The sequence below is a fragment of the Dermacentor silvarum genome, chromosome 7 (genome assembly GCF_013339745.2).
Source record: "Dermacentor silvarum isolate Dsil-2018 chromosome 7, BIME_Dsil_1.4, whole genome shotgun sequence".
NCBI classification, from domain to species: Eukaryota; Metazoa; Arthropoda; class Arachnida; order Ixodida; family Ixodidae; genus Dermacentor; species Dermacentor silvarum.
This window is the reverse complement of record NC_051160.1, coordinates 31,082,101-31,099,445: the sequence shown is the minus strand read 5'-3', so window position 1 is coordinate 31,099,445 and position 17,345 is coordinate 31,082,101. Positions and strand designations below refer to the sequence as shown.

The 17,345-nt window shown below is 48.8% G+C and overlaps 1 protein-coding gene across 1 annotated transcript; it reads left to right on the top strand.

Annotated features, from left to right (window-relative positions):
* Positions 1-3,852: 3,852 nt before the first annotated feature.
* On the top strand, positions 3,853-16,095 carry LOC119458782 (leukocyte elastase inhibitor). The gene is made up of 5 exons (XM_037720643.2): positions 3,853-3,977; positions 6,876-7,043; positions 8,340-8,564; positions 13,345-13,903; positions 15,070-16,095. Exons 2-5 carry the CDS (start codon positions 6,900-6,902, stop codon positions 15,435-15,437), a joined length of 1,296 nt encoding a protein of 431 aa, XP_037576571.1. The 5' UTR covers positions 3,853-3,977; positions 6,876-6,899; the 3' UTR covers positions 15,438-16,095.
* Positions 16,096-17,345: the final 1,250 nt, after the last annotated feature.

Below are 17,345 nucleotides of genomic sequence, written 5' to 3'. Positions count from 1 at the left end.
CTTTGAGAAACTTTTATTATCTAACTGGGAGTCTACTGGTCTTGAAAATAGTGCCTATTGATAATAACTAAGTCAAAATGCATTCCGAGGGACGCCGACAAGCCAGCTGTGTTCAAAGAAGGCAACGACGAACGCGCGAGCAGTGGCACCAGCTCGTTCGCACGGGACCTGAGTTTTTGCTTATACGCCCATGAAAAATCCAAGGAAGTTAGGGAACCCTAGCCATAAAGCTTCGCTGTAAAATAAAAGGGGTGGGGGAGGGCGCTCAGCCCCACAGTTCCCGAGGACAGTGGTGCCGTGCCGCTCACTGTTTTACGCAAAGTCTCTCGGGGAAGTAATGAAGCCGCTTGTACGTGACGTGCCGTGGTCACGCAAGTTTCATGGCTGACACGCGACGGGCGTCTATAGAAAAGGAGGAAACTAATACAGTTAACAGGGTCCTTTTATATATGCTTTATTGAAGCACCCTGCCGTTACTGCACGCGGATTCTTGTGCTCAGTCAAAGCGGGCGATATTCCTTTGTACAGCGATCACAGAGCTGAAGAACTGATAACTGGGAGAATTGACAACTGCTCATATTCGCAATTTGGGTTGCGCATATGAAACACACGGAAGAATTAAGTACGACACGAGGGCGAAATAGAGGACATTTCGCGCTCGTGTCGTCATCTCTTCCTGCGTCCGTGTGTGCAACCGAAAGTGTGAATGTGATCCCACATTTGGCGTAGACATTGGGTCTGCTCTGCGTAAGGATGACGGAAGCTGAAGGTTGGGTGAAAAAGGGGCGGATCCCTTCCGTTCCCCAGGATGCTGAAGCCCGTATACTGCCTCCTCCCACCGCTTCCCAAGCCCAGCTGAATGAAGCGCTGGTTCAGCGCATACATCACTCCCCCTGCCCCTACACGTGCCGACACCGATTTACGCGATGAATAAACGGATACGCGCATACTGGCTTCCCCTCCCCCGTCCTCCAAGAAAGGTAAGCCTACAGCTCATAATTACAATGTCGGTCAAGCCAGGTCCGATCGCTTCTCTCGACAGCGGTATAGTTCAGCTCATACACAACTCCCTCTGCTAATGCACTGGCTGACGCTGAGTAATTTTATGCGATAGGTGAACGAATATACGGAGATCAATCGTCTCTCCGAAAAAAAGGAAAAAGTGTCGCGCCAGCCAGGTCCAATCACTTCTATATCGAAGGTAGGAGTGTGCGAATAATGATTTTTGAGACCGAATCGAATACGACGCGAATATTGCCAGAAGTGAATCGAATAGAATCGAAGTACCTTTCGAATAATTAATAGCCGTTATTGCAATTAATATAAAATCATGTTCACATCTCAGTATTCTTAAAACTAGCAAGTTTCACATAGTAAGTTGTGAAGCGTTGTTTGTTAAAAGCACCAACGGAGCACTAGGAGCACTCAAGCAGAATATTCGCGTGCACAGGGCCCTTCAGTGAGATGATCGCTGTACAGCCTGTAAAGTATGTCTACCTAAGTGACGTGGCCTGCTCTACTACGCAAGTTCTCATGTTTTATCTGCTACCGCCCCGGCTGACGTGGTAGCGGGGGTGAAAATTCACCGTATCATTACTCCAATTTTGTGTTAACTTGGGCGTAGTTGACGCTCTGAAATATTCGAAAGGCATTGGGAAAATATTCGCATCTACGAACGGTGACATCGATTCGAAGACCGAATCGAATAGGACACTATTCGATTCGTTATTCGAACGTTTCGAATATTCGCACACCCCTACAATATTCGCGTCGTATTCGATTCGGTCTCAAAAATCACTATTCGCACACTCCTACCTTCGATATAGAAGTGATTGGACCTGGCTGGCGCGACCCTGAAATAAGCTATAGGCTTTCCCTTTTTTTTTTCGGGATTCGAAAGCGCTTGTTCTGCTCATACATCGATCACTACTCCTGCCAATGCATGTGCTTACGACGAATTATTTTACGCGATGAATAAACGGATATGTGCAGATTAGTCCCACACACACACACACACACACACACACACACACACACACACACACACACACACACACACACACACACACACACACACACACACACACACACACACACACACACACACACACACACACACACGCACACACACACGCACACGCACACACGCACACACACACAGGAAGCCGGGTGGGCTCAAGCCCATTCTTTGCCCCCGCTTCCGAAGCCCCTGGCACTGGATCGACGTTCGCTGCCGACAATCTTCTTTCTGCAGCTCAATCAATATATGGGACACCAATTAGAACAGGTTTGGACAGATAAAGTATTCTTTCAAAACTTTATTTTCACTCATATGGCGGGAAAAAGTTGACTAGTACAAAATAAAGGCCAAAGGTTTCTTTTTCTTTCTTTAATATCGCGGTGAAACGTCAACGCCGGTGCGTCATTGTGTAGTCTGGATATCAGAGGATTTTCATGTATCTGAGCGCAGCAAGAGTGTTTCAAGGTTGCTAAGCTGAGTCTTGGTTTCTTTAGAACGGAAATGTAGTCAATTCCTTTACTGATGAACAGTTAATTATACCCGAGTGTAAAATGTATGGATCATCATTTTATGGATATGGATTATGAATTTTATCATCATCATCATCAGCCTATCTTTATGTCCACTGCAGGACGAAGGCCTCTCCCTGCGAGCTCCAATTACCCATGTCTTACGCTAGCTGATTCCAATTTTCACCTGCAAATTTCCTAACCTCCTTTATATATATTAGTCAGCGGTAAGCCCTCCCCACGAAAGCTCGACTGACATGATCGAGAGACTTCACGTTCCATATCATCGAAGTCAAACGTGTAGAATAAAATGGGCGAGTTTCCTTTTAGCTACACCGGAAATCAAACAGCAGGCGAACGATTGCTCGGCCACCTGCACCATTTTTTTGCCCACGTTTATGCGAGTACAGTTTAATCTGCGCTGTATAAGTAAGCAGAAAACCATTCCCAAGTTATCTGATCAGCGCTGGGGACGACAATAACGTGGTTGGAACAAGCCTTTTCTGCGTGCGCGCACACGCCTGTTCCCGAGCGAAGTTGTTGCGCATGCAGTTGACGACAACAACAGGTGCACGGCCGTAACAGCCCTACGAATCTACAGCTGTAAAGACCAGAATATAAAGGATAAAAGCAAACGTCAGGCGGCTGCCATTCGTCGCCTTCAGCCGGTAAGCTTGAACACCTATAAAGATTGCAGTGCAGAAAGAAAGGCTAAATCCTTTTCATGTTTACAAACATTGAGTTCCCAGAATACTTCCGGTTAAGCCCTTTGCTGGAACAACATAAGTTACAATAGCCTATATACTTATAGAACTGGCCGCAGTTCTGCGGTAGAGTTGGAATGTTGTACAAGTGAATTTTTTGGTTAAGTAAAAAAAAAAAAGCCCGTACATGAGCTCGACCCATCGCGCACGTTAATTCTTTACATCTGAACACACCAAGAATATGTGCCTACAGTACACTATGTGACGAAATACTCGGTGTGTCTCCATCCAGTGTCAGTGGCGTAGGTTGGTGCCCACCTGGGGGGGGGGGGGGGGGGGGGGGGTCTGGTCAGGCCGCATACTAAAAGAATATTTTTTGGATGGCATGTGCCTTCCCTCCCCCCTCCCCCCAAAAAAAACATAAAAAAATTATATCTTAGTAGATAGAATCCACCTCCACCCCTTTCCCCCGACAAACATTTCTCGCTACGCCACTGCCTCCTGCCTAACGGTGCTAACGTAAGGGTTCGTAATCATCATCATCATTACGCCCCCGGCACGTGCTGGCGGCATACAAGGTGTGCTGCCGCATGGAGCGAGACCTCGTGGCGAACGAGACCGCGCACCGCGAGCCGCTGCTTCCGGCGGTCGCGGCGCTGGACCACGCTGGGCAGCCCTCGCTGCGCCGGCCTTGCTGCGGCCCCAGCAAGGCGCTGGCAACTCGACCTGCTTCTCACAATACAGGTCAGTCATACAGTGGCGCAGCTTGGAGGTGTTGTTGTAAGAGGTGCCATTCTGGACCATGGCCTCGGAGGCCATGTCTGGATGATTTCGCTGTGTTGTCAAATTCTGCAAAAGCGGCATTTTGAGTCAATCAGGGGCTGCAGCAGCAGTCGTCTGGACCAGTTAGTGCCAACAAGAGCCGATCAGAACTAACGTACAAGATGGAGTGTTCGACATTGTGGTGGAATTTGACAGTGTGCATATAATAGCACCCTGGGATGCTGTGCGTTTACTCCCCCCTTCCACTTCCCCTCCGAAAATGCTGCTGTCTGGAGAGAAAAATTCGTCTGGAGAAGTTGAGGTCACTGACGTAGTCAGATGAAAAACAGTAGAGATATTTCGCATTCAGACCGGCGCGACCTCGACAACTAACGGCATAGCCTCCGAAATTTGGCTCTCTCTCTTTTTTTTTTTTTCAGGGACTTTAGATATGCCGCCAGATCTTGGAAGCCATGCTCACCGGTGTGATCTGCGACTCGGTCTCTAGTCGTAAGGCTTGGCTAGTTGCGGTCCGTCGCGCGACTTCTGTCGATCGGCGGTGTGAATGCGCGGATTATATAAGGCGGAAAAGAGCGGCTTCTGCTCTTGATCGCTTTCTCTAAAGCGCCTCCGTTCTTTTATATCCAAAATAAAAAAAGGGGGCTGACAGGTGGAGTAGCACACGTGATATAAAGGCTTTAAACAGGAATAAGGTGCCTCAGAAAGGCAGGCATTGTTGGCACCTTATCCCTGTTTATAACCTTTATATCACGTCTGTACTTTTATAAATACTTGAAGTTAGTCAGTGACCGGAACTTATCTTGCCGTATGCTCCGTTACGTGACCTCGCGAACGTCTGGACGTGCTACGGTGACTCGCGGGCAGTGGCATTCTGCAGCTGAGTAGGAAGTCGCGAGTTAGAGTGACACTAAAGGGAAACACTAAATTAGTTTAGACTGTTAAAGCATTCTTTCACAACTATACACTTTCCCTTAATTTCGTGGTGAGAGGTTGATTACTAGAAGTGAAAATGACGCCCAAGCTTTAAAAAATTTTTCTTCTCTAAATTTCGCACCGATACCCCCGCGTTGGTACGTCAGTATGACGTCACGGATTTCAAGGTATTTTCTTGGATTTTTTCTAAACCAAGTTCTGTCCTTAATTGGCTCTTTTAGAATGCAATGTAGAACAACTTTACCGATCAAAAATTGACTGAGCTTCAGCAAACGCCTTCAAAATCCATGGCATCACGGTGACCTAATGCGGAAACTTCAAGGCGGCGTCGCCACCTGTCTCGTTTTTGCGCCTTTTCTAAGCCTTAGTAAGCCTCCTCTCACGGTAAGTGTTTTTATGGTATTGTAGAATACTAATTATTAATGCATCTTGACTTAATCCCCCCCCCCCCCCTTCTGACTGTCCCTGTAAGTAGTCTCCCGGGGCAGAAACTTGGAGGTTAACAAAGAAGCTCGAGAACAAGTTAAGGACCGCACAAAGAGCGATGGGACGAAAAATGTTAGGCCTAACGTTAAGATATTCTTGATATAAGCGCGAAGAAGACACGGATATCAAGAATATGTTACCGTACCAACTCGCCCAACTATCCATTCTTACGCAGCTAACGTTAAGAGACAGGAAGAGAGCGGTGTGGATCAGAGAACAAACAGGGATAACCGATATTGCAGTTGACATTACACGGGAAAAATGGAGCTGGGCAGGCCATGTAATGCGTAGGATGGATAATCGGTGGACCATTAGAGTTACAGAATGGATACCAAGAGAAGGGAAGCGCAGTAAAGGACGGCAAAAAACTAGTTAGGATGATGAAGTTAGGAATTGCAGGCGCAAGTTGAAATCAGCTAGCGCAAGACAGGGGTAATTGGAGATCACAGGGAGAGGCCTGATGAAGTAGTCTCCCTGTCCAGGTTCATAGCGGTGGAACGGAAGCGAAGTGCAAAAAAAAAAAAAGAAAAAAAATCACCGACGATTACGATACTCCCTAATGCGAATTTTGGGCGCAGCTGCTTATGTGTTTTCAATTCGCGATATATGGCAAAGTAATGGCTCTGAACGACAAGGTGCTCGGCGGCGGCGCTGAGCCTCGCTGCTTGGGCAGCTGGTTTAGCCGCGAGTAACGGCAGACGAAGCATTTCCACTGGTTGCGTCGCTCATTGTTCAGAAAGCGAGCGTTAACACGGGAACGCGTGGCTCGCGCGGCGCGCATTCTCTAGAGGCGGCGGTGCCGCAGGCGAAGTAGCGCATTCACAGTGGGTCCAAAGCCCACGCCCAGCGCTTCGTTTCCGCGCTGGCCGCATGCCTGGTCGCCGCCGGCACTACGCTTTCCTCCTCACCCTTTCACCATACCCTCCTCCGCTTTCCGCCTTATGGTTGCGCGGCACCCTCCTCTCCGCTTTCCTCCTCGCGTCTTTCAGCCCACTGCTGCGCTCCGCGTTCATCTTTCGATGTGCTCGTTCGCTGGGTTACGCCGCCGCCGCGCCACCAGATAATAATTTTGCAAGCCCCACGCAATGTGGGAATATCTATCTTTGCTTTTCAATATTTACATTATTACATTGTTAACAATGAAAACACTGCAATTTATTAAATATACAGGCCCCACAGTGGGGAGGGGGGGGGTTACGAAGTCAGAAACTTTCACAAAAGATTGCTTTTCTACACAACGTGTGAGGCAAAAGAGAAAAGAACAACACAGGTTCAACAAAAAATACAGCAGTTTCGAAAAACGTCAAGTTATACATGGGCAATACCACAAAAAAGGTAAAAGAAACGGGAAAGTTTAGTCACTTCAATAGGGCAAGAAAATACATCGTTTTACGTGACAAACGATGACGTTTGCCCTGACATTTGACATATTCTCTGCAGAGCGCGCAGAAGTCGGCGCTGTCCATGGCTACTTGGCTGCAGAGACGGCGCGCCCACCGGGCCAGCGGGCGTCCCGTGCTGCAGCACTTTTCGCTCCAGCTGTATCGTGCCCTGTCCAGCGAACGCCTCAACGTCTTCATCTCGCCATTCGGCACAGCCGTGGCATTGGTGAGCCCGCGGTATACCCTAATAATATTTGCAAACGCCACGCCATCGGTCGATTCCACACTTACTGCACTACATGGCATGGCTGATCCATGGCATGCCTCTAGAAGACGGGGGTGGGGGCTCTCATCAATATATTCAGCGAAAAAGAGCGCGGATTGGGGGGGGGGGGGGGGGCGTGCAGCCTTTGGGATCCACCAGCTATGACAGTACTGTGTCGCAGTGGCCACTGTTAACTGTGTTACAGGAGCGCCAGGTACTCACGGCTCTTCTGGTACGTAAACCGCTCGGTCCTACACGCGCTGAAATTTTGCACAGCGGTAGAATTTAGCGGTTAGCTTATAGTTTGATATCCTTTGTTTACACTCCCACCTTACCAGTTTCGCGCGCGATATATCCGAAGTGTGTGTCGTCTGCGGCGACGCCACTCAAAATATGTCAATTCCACTGTCACCCGCTCGCTGCTTTTGAAGGTGTGTGGTCGCTCATGTCAGTGCGACTCGGAGTGATGCAACGGTGCTGACATGCACAAAATCTGCGCGTTTTGCTGTGTTGTGACATTATTTGATGTCGCTGATGCGCGGCTAACATCATATTTCAAGCGGACGACGAACGGTCGCTGTAGCTGCTGATGTAAACAAATGCAGCGGTCGGTGCTTTAGACTGTCGACGGCATTCTTCCGGGATAAAAATGCGGAACGCAGTGCTCCACAGCATCTTATAGTGAGTATGCGAATCCCTTCCCTGATAGTAGCAAGCAGCACGTGCGTATCAAATTAGTGGTTAGGGCTACCCTTAGTCTTCATGTTGTAGCGCGATATGTTGCGCGCACGCGCTGGCTTTCGTGTTGACGGGTCGAATGAGAACGGCGATTTGTGGCTATTGAATTCGCCGGAATCGTAGTTGTCACTCTTTGACAGACTTGCAGAGGTGGTGCAGCTGACATTGTCACCCGAAAGTCCGGCGCGGTCATGAATCAGCTGAGCGCGTCTGCTCTTCGCCGCTTTCGTTCTCCCCGCGGTCGAGACCAGCATGCCTTGCGCGCATTCCCAGCTGGCCTGCCGCTCGTGACGTCACACGAAGATGTTCGCTCGGCTTCTTGGGCAGGTTTCTGTTCCGTTCTTGCACTTTCTTGCTTGTCTAAAATTATTTTCGAATATGCAGAACAAACATACTATCAGACGCGTGGCAGCGGGGTCTCGGGAGTCTAAGCATTCCATTACCTTGACATGGTAAAAAAATTGCCGGAGTTGCCGTTTGAATCTATCATTACCATCATCGCCGTCACCGCGCCTGCAGGTCACCGCTCTGGCCGGATCCCGAGGAGACACGGCCGAGCAAATCCTGGCCGCGCTGGGCGCTTCGCACGAGGAAGAGATCCTGGAAGAGCTCAGAACCGTGGGACGCATCCTGGAGCCGCTTTCGACACTGCACGTGGGCCTGGCCAACAAGATGTACCTGTCCACTTCCCTGGAGCTCGCGGACTCCTTCAAGGAAGCCATACACCAAGAGTTCGGGGGACAGGTATATATATATATATATATATACAGCACGTCGATATAGAGAGTTGTAGTTTGTCCCGCAAACTTCTTTACCGTTTTCGGATTACCGGGGAGACGTAGATGTGAGCGGTCGGGTTGGTGGCGCCACCCGGTGGTGCAGAGCTCAACCAGACAAACGCAGAGTTATTATTGCAGTAACGGAGTGTATTCTACTTCGCTGCTGGTGTCAATTTTCGGTAGTGGCATAATCGCGAACGCGTTGCCTTTCCAAGCGCATTTCTGCCGTCGCCATTGCCGTGAGGTTCCGTACAAAGTCCAACGGCGATAAAATCGTCGCTGTGTAAACGCTATCTGTGTGTGCAGAGTGAAAGCGTACGAGGGTGAGCCGGCAATCGCGGCTCAATGTAGCGCACACAAGGAAGGCAGGCAGGCCAGAAGCGCGCGATCTTCTTTCGCGCGCTAGGCACCCCCGGGGGCGAGGCGACGGAGAGGGAAAGGGGGGGGTGCGTTCTGCCCCGTCGGCTGCTGTCACAGCGCGGCCGCGCGGGCGCCGTATCTTGGAAGCGATCTGCGGTGTGGGCCAGGTGCGCGCCCGCGCGGGCCTCATCTTCAAAGCGATCTGCGATGGGGACAAAGTGCATGCGCCGAGTGCCGGTAGCTTCGTATGCGCTGTGCTTTTGACGTTTAGTTCGCGTTGAAGTGAGACGAGAGACAGCGCGAAGGTCAATTTGCACGCTGCTGCTGGCGCGCTTTCTCACTCCGGCGTTTTCACAGCCAGTTACCGTGGTCATCGAGTGAGATGTGTTTGTTTACCTGTGCGCGCTGGACGCCGTGTTTGTCTAGTTAGTAAGCGAATGTTTATAACTTTATACGGCCCATTAAACTACTATCCTTGCTTCGTAAAACTGTATTTTTCGACAAGAACACTCTTGTAACATGAACACGTGTCTAAAGGCATTGCGGTTAGACGAAGTGTCACAAGATGCGGCTGCCATGCATCGTTGTTGCTGCCGTGCACCTCTCCGGTAATTACCCGGTAAACCGCAATTAAACGGTAAGAAGTTTCCCGACAAGCTAAAGCTCTCTATTACAGCCGGCAGCGGGACACTTCATGCAGCGTTGACTAATAACTTCTTTTGCTATTAGAGATTTTTAACACTCAAGAGAAAAAAATTATGTTGAGCTGTGTCAGTAAATTAGTTTTCTGCACACTACCGAGAAAGCCATTCTCACCGCGATGGGAGGTTTGGTAAGCCAGAAAAAGCGCAAGAGCGAAAGATGTCCGTGGAGCCGCCTCCTTCAAGTTCCCGCACCAGGCCGCTGTGACGTCATGTATTTCGATGGTGCCTTCTCGGGCCTATTTAACCCTTTAGCGGTAAAGTTTGACTGCATTGCATTCTAAAAGGGTCGAAGAATGAACTTTGCAACTATAAAAAACTTAAAATGAGCCACGATTCGTTTCAAATACAACGTACGTACTATCTTGAAATCTGTGACGTCACACTGACGCACCTTGTTTTGGCGCGAAATGCATAAGATGGAACTTTAACCACCATTGTATCTTTAATAATCACCCTGTTCAGGCAAAAGTAATGAAAATGGAGCTTTGAGAAATTCATGAGATGGAATCTTGAACCATCATTTTATCTTTTATAATCACCATATTACCACAAAATTAACGAAAATAGAGCTTTGAAAATTTCTCTTTAGCGTATCTTTAACTTGTCCGTAGAAGCGCACACTAGCCTTCACGGAATGTCCCTTGGAATGTCAGTTTACCGGAGTCGTGGGCAGGCTGTAACAATGCTGGTAGCGACATCTTGTTAACGCTTTGTGCAACCACAACGCGTTACAACCCTTTTTGTTTTGTTTTAATGGGTGTTCTAGTCGAAGGAAAATAAAACAAAAAATGATCGTATGTTATCGATTATGTCCTTGGCAATTGCACTAGCGCGCAAGTAGAATATACCGTAGTTGGTCCCTACAAATAGCTCTTTTTTTGTCCTCTGGTTAAACACACTGCCCCAAGATATATAAAGAGAACAGAAGAATATACCCTATACCACACAGCAACCTTACGAGAGCGCAGGCCACTATCCTCCACCGAATTCAAAATAACACCCTTACCACTCCTCATCGCTTAGCGATCTTCACAGATGGGGAGGTTGACCCAATATGCAAAAACTGCGACAAAAATGCTATAGCAAACCAAAGACACATCCTCTGGGAATGCGAGGGCCTTCCCCCACCCAGAGACCTTCTGCCAGCTCCCTCAAAAACGACATGGGAGACCCTAATACGGTCCCCAGAAGAAAAAGCCGGCAGATCCCACGCCCTGTGGGAATCAATGTTATGCGAAGCAGTGTACGGGGAGCCTACCATGTTAACGAAACGACCATGAGAGCATCAAGATGTAGGCGGCTCTTTCATGACCTACATATGAAACGCATGTCATAACATTTATGTCATGAGTCCTCAGAATTCCCTTTAGCTACACCTAAGAGACCTTACGGCGAACGCCTTAGTTATGCCCATGACTATGACTTCTACCAGCATCTTTTACTGTTTCCTTCACTTAGTACCGACGTACAAACTCATTCCAGTGGTTTTTTAGTGTTAATCTTTTTTTTTTTGCTGAGTCATGCTCATGACTATGAATTTGACCAGTATACTGTAGTGTTTCCTTCACTTAGTACCCACGTCAGAACCCATTTCAGTGGCTTTTGAGTGTTAATGTTTTTTCGCTGAGTCATTGTCATTTTTGCTGATTAATGATCATGACTATAATTTCTCCATCATCATTGAGTGTTTCCTTCATATAGTGCCCACGTCCGAACCTATTTCAGTGATTTTTGAGTGTAATACATTTTTCGCCGATTTAGAGTCATTTTTGCCGAGTCATGCTCATGACTATGGCATCTACCATCATGCTTTAGTGTTTGCTTCACTTAGTATACACGCCAGAACCCATTTCAGTGGCTTTTGAGTGTTAACTTTTTTTGCTGAGTCATTGTCATTTTTTGCTGTGTCATGCTTATGACTATGACATATCTACCATCATGCTTTAGTGTTTGCTTCACTTAGTGCATACGTCAGAACCCATTTCAGTAGTTTTTGAGTGTTAACTTTTTTTGCTGAGTTGTCATTTTTGCTCAGTCATGCTCATGACTATGACTTCTACCAGGATCCTTTAGTGTTTCCTTCACTTAGTACCCACGTCCGAACCCATTTCAGTGGTTTCTGAGTGTTAATATTTTTCGCTGGGTCATTGTCATGACCTACATGGCACGCATGTCATGCCATTTATGTCATGACCTATCATAATGTTCGTCATACACTCCTGTTATACATACCAATTTCGGTACCTACCAAGTTAACGAAACGACCATGAGAGCACCAAGACGTAGGCGGCTGTTTCATGACCTACATGACACGTATGTCATGAAATTGATGTCATGACATACCATTCATGTTTGTCATATACTCCTGTCATAGTATGCCAATTTTGGTACATACCAAGTCAACGGAACGACCATAAGAGCACAAAGTCGTAGGCGGCTAGATAGATAGATAGATAGATAGATAGATAGATAGATAGATAGATAGCTACTGTCAAAGTAGCAAATGTTCGCCAAGAAATGCTTCGCAATTAAAAGCTACAAAAATGAATTATTGCCTGGGCGGAAGAGGTCGCCGCAGACAAGCAATAAAGTTGTTTCCTCCTCCTGCCCCAAGATGGCGCCACCAAAGCGGCTGCTCAGGGTACACGGAGATTTTTATAAATAGGGCAAGAAAGAAAATTTGTGCGAAAACACACACAAAAACGTACCTTGCTGTTTGCGGCTCGAGCTGGCTGTCCAGCAGAATGAGGCTTGTGCCTGCTGCAGGAAAACGTTCAGAGACGACTCAGCACATTGTAATGACATTCCAAGATATTCACCCAGCAATATGCCCTGCAAGGAACGCGTCCACCTACCAGAAACTCTAGAACTCAGAAGCGCTGGAAGCATTAACTGGTCAACGGTCAAGATAAGCAAGGAGACGTTTAGAGTACTGGTGAAAGAGAAGCAGCCAAAGAGATCGATAGAGTCGGGGTCGTTACAGGCGTATAGGTAACTACATAAGCAGAGTCAGAAGTTTCAATGAAGAGAGAGAGAGAAGCTCAAGGAGATATATAAGCAAAATGCTAGACTGCAATAGATGTATTAAGAGACGATTAGCTAAAACAAGTTCGGCGACTAATTGTCGCCGACACGTTTCAATGAGGATGCCAATAGAAATAATCATTTCCCCAAGTCTAGGGCGTTCCGGTCTCCCGTAAAGTTTACAGAAAGGTGCACTTATCGTTTTCAGTTGATCACAATACGATAGAAAACTGAGCAAACTGGAATGTGGGTTCGTGGTTTCAAAAGGCAGGCGTACGAAAGCCGGACACGAAGGGGAATCCTATGTGTAGTTTTGGTTGGAAAGGCCGTCATCGTTGTCCACGTGCACTCAAACTAACCGGTACTCGCTCACGTTCATACTTTTAGCTTAAATTTACTCACGAGAACTCACTCCATGTTCTTATACTACAGTCAAATTCATCGGCACCCATTCGCGTTCACACTCACAGGCAGGAACTCCTGACTTACGTAAACTCGTACTTTTGAAGCTTACCGGCGTTCACTCCCGTTTAAATCACATGCAGTCATAATCTCACTCACTCACTCAGGCCCGTGAAACGAGTGTAAGAGAGACATGCTAGTGAGTGCAATTACGACACAGTGTGCCCATCCTATACGAATTGTTTTCTCGCGCAGGTGGGCATCGTGAACTTCCAGGGCGACCCAGCACTGGCCGTGAAGGAGATCAACGCGTGGCTCTACCGGGTGACGGGCCACAAGATGTGCAACGTGGCCAGCGTCAGCGACATCAGCCTGTCCACCCGCGTGCTGATGGTGAGCACGTCGTTCCTACGCTGCCTGTGGCTCGACAAGTTCTCCGAGCTGTACACGGCGCCCATGCCGTTCTTCGCCGACGACGGCAAGATCAGCGTGCCGACCATGTGCTCGCGTCGCATCTGCAACTACTGCCACGTCGAGCGACTGGCGTGCCGAGTGCTCGAGCTGCCATGCATGATGGAGCACCTGCAGCTCCTCATCCTGTTGCCGGACCCGCAGTCGGACCTGGCCTACATCGAGGCCAATATCACGCCGCGCGACGTGCACGAGTTCGAGCGCCGGTACACGCGAAACCCGCTCGACATCACGCTGCCCAAGTTCATGCTCGACGAGCACGTCAACATGGCGCGCTACCTGGCGGCCGTCGGCGTCCGCGACCTGTTCAACAAGGAGGAGGCCGACCTCACCGGAATATCGGGTGCGCGAGCCCCGCGTTCCTATCAACGTTCTTAGATTCGCCTAGGAACGTTGGTTCCTGTAACAGTCACGTGCGATATGAAAGGAATCATTTTTAGGCTTAACTGAGCAGGACTGAATTGTCCACGTGCAGCTTCATTGTTCAGTATAGATACGAAATATATAGTATATGTACACACGAATTAATCTTGTCCTTGATTTCGCAGTGTTGTTTTTTTTGTATTTTATAGTATCAAATCAATGTTCGGCCAGGGTTGCTATCTCCTGGAGGCCGTCGAATTCCGCCATGTTGTCGAATACCGCCATGTTGTCGAATGCCGCCATGTTGACGCTTTGAGCCAATCGGATAGGGCGTATAGCCGCCCTGTAGGTCAATCATAGCTGACGAGATGGCGAATTTGACAGCCAGTCACCGACTCCTCCCCTAATTCGTTATAGTTGAGGTACTTCCCATTGAAAACATCTTGGCACGCATTCTGCACTTCCTTTTTTTTAAATTCTGTCTACTCCAATATGAGCGGCTATTTTATCCGTAAAATATAGATTTCAGCGTGCCAGCATGTTGAGAGCAGGGTACACATGGTACAATATAGGGTGCGGTCCGACGTTGGACCTGTCCCACCAGCAACAAGTTCGCATCAGGGCCCAGTACAAATGCGCAGCCAACTTCTCGACGCGTCGTTCGAGTGATTGGCGGTTTTGACGCTCGCGTTTGTCACTTTCGGCAGGTTTGGACGAAGAGCCATTAGTTCTTTCATTTTCTCCGATTATTTTTTTCAGTCCTCAAGGCGTGCTTATACCTTCCCTTGGTATATTAATAATTCATTGAATACTGTAAACCATATAAAAATTATGCGTGCACTTTGTACCGACTATCCTTTTTGGGACAATAGAAGCGGTGGTTCGATGGCTGAAACGGTAACGCCGGACGCCATATCCTGAGTGTAGGGAGAGCGGAGTCCCGTTGATGAGGGCGCCATTAACCCACTGCCTCACGATTTCTTAGCCTAATCAAACGACTATAATCCGTTAAACCCCATAGCAAGCAATCAGAAAATGATCGACTGAAGATGGCCTCCGAGATCGCGTGGAGCGTATGCCACAAACACCGATCTCGGAAGTATATAGACAAATGATTCTCTCTGCGCCTACCGCCGCCTCACGCAGACGAGAAGGAGCTCTGCGTGCACGACTTCATGAGCCGGTCGCGGTTCGAGGTGACCGACGAGGACCCCGTGCGGCTGGACCTCGGCGGCTCGAACACGCTTAAGCTGGCCGAGCGCACCGACCTGGCCAGCTTCGAGGTGAACCGGCCCTTCATGTTCCTCGTCGGTCGAGCGGCAGCGCAAGGCCATCCTGTACATCGGCTGCCTGCGAAATCCCAACATTACGTGAGCAGCCCTAGTGACAGACGGTCCAGCAGCCGCGGGCCGGACTCGGACGGTGATCTTCCGGCGACGGCGAACGACCGCGAGCACGCGCTCATCAATAGATCATCACGAGTCATTCATCACGTCCGCGGTCTCGTCACATGACACAATGACGTCACCGGCTCTAGTTGTGACGTCCTGTTCCACCAACGATGTACGTCTGCAATCTCCGTCCGTGTCCTCTGCTTCACTGGGAGTGCCGTTAGCTGGGCCAGGTTCTGATGAGGACCATTAGATAAGCGTGCGGCGCTGATCAGTGATGAAAAAACTCGTCGCCGCGTAGACGTTGGTACCGCGAAACCGTGCCTGTCGGTTACTGCGGCGGCCTCTGTGGTGCGTTCGTGTGGACCGGTCCTGTCTGCGCGATGCCTGCGTCACCGGCGGTGCTGTTCCACACTGGCGGTTGGGGGCGCTGGCTGCAGATGACGTAGAGCGCAGGACAGCGGCCGGCAGCGGTGATTTCTGCTGGTAATACAGACGTGGCCCGCACCAGGAAATTGGCGCGGTTATGAACCGAACGGTATTTGCACGCGGCGACGGCGCTTGTGCGCATCACAAATTGACTGCGCCAGTCACCGACATGGTTCACCCGGCATTTAAATTTACGTCCGTTAATATAATATGTACACGACTACGTGCGGAACGCTGTTGACGAATCTACTTGTAGTTGAGCTTTCATTTCATGTCGCTTGCGTTCACAACGCGCTACCACTTTGCTTGTACTTGGCGATGGGCGACAATGTATTTGCACTTTCTTTCTTCTCTTGTAGTATATAGATAAATGGCTGTTACGGTTGGTCTTCGGCGTTTTCACTGTGGACCTCTCAGTACCTGCGATACAGTAGTGGTGCAGGTCGAGGCATCTCTCCTATATGCCTCTCTCACTTTCTGTCGACCTCTCACGACCCGGCATTATCTTCGCGCGATAAAATATCGTTGAATAGCCCTTAAATGTGTTTAGCTGACCTGACAAGGGCCAGAAAAAAATACATCCGCGCCATTTCATACCTCGGGGCGAAATATATAAGCCTAATCGTTACAGGTAAACCAGGTAACCGACAACGGCCGCCGACACTCGACCAAAAAATCCTTCAGAGTGATCTTGAACACACAGACAGAATTCTTGACGGCCTTTCAAGATTTATGATGGGCCGCGAGAAAAAGCACCTTTTTACCTATCCCTATGTGTTTACAGGGGTAATTGGAGATCACAGGGAGAGGCCTTCGTCCTGCAGTGGACATAGGCTGATGATGATGATGTCTTCACTATGCCCATGCAGCGCGTCGTTTAACAACAATGAGCAAGACAGCGCGTGTTGCTCTTCCCGGTAGTATGGTGGCCAGCCAGCATACCGGTAACTGCCTATGATGCTGAGCCTTAGTAATGCCTGAACAGCAGCGCCAGACGGCGCGGCGGCGTATACATGCAGCTGCGGGTGCGAGTCTGAAGGCGCACTCGCCCACTTAAGAGGATGGCATGTGGATGGCATGTGGATATGGTATGCAGGGGATACCATGATCATAATTTAATTTAGCCACTTAATATAATGACCATACTATAAGCAAATCGGTGTGCTTCATGGATACCTGCATGTCAGCAGACACGTATGTTCACGTTTTGCGTAAGGAGTTATAATTAAATAATCTGCATACTCTGTCAGCATAAAGGGATGAAATGTTTTCATACCATTTCTTCGTATGTATATATCCACAAATGTATCCGCCGAGATATCGACCAAACCAGCAGCCCCCAAAAGCACAGGCATCCACGCGAAACCCGGGAAAGCTTCGTTTAAAAAGAAAACTTCATAAGTGTCCGTTGGTAAGATAGAACCTCTCGGCACAGCAGCCCGACGCTCAAACCGCTATAGGATTCATTCACACGCTTCTCTCGGACATATTCGCCAACTTGTTATCTGAGACTATTAGCTAGCGCGTGAGCGTCCCATTGCACGAGCGAGAGCACGTGCACGATCATCATTTTCGGTTAGGCCACAGACTTGCCACTGTCTT

Excerpts from the sequence above, each read along its gene's own strand:
- LOC119458782 (XM_037720643.2), top strand. The coding sequence starts at position 6,900 with ATGGCTACTTGGCTGCAGAGACGGCGCGCCCACCGGGCCAGCGGGCGT. Across the intron at positions 8,565-13,344 it reads ACCAAGAGTTCGGGGGACAG|GTGGGCATCGTGAACTTCCA; the intron begins GTATATATATAT and ends TTTCTCGCGCAG. Across the intron at positions 13,904-15,069 it reads CGACCTCACCGGAATATCGG|ACGAGAAGGAGCTCTGCGTG; the intron begins GTGCGCGAGCCC and ends CGCCTCACGCAG.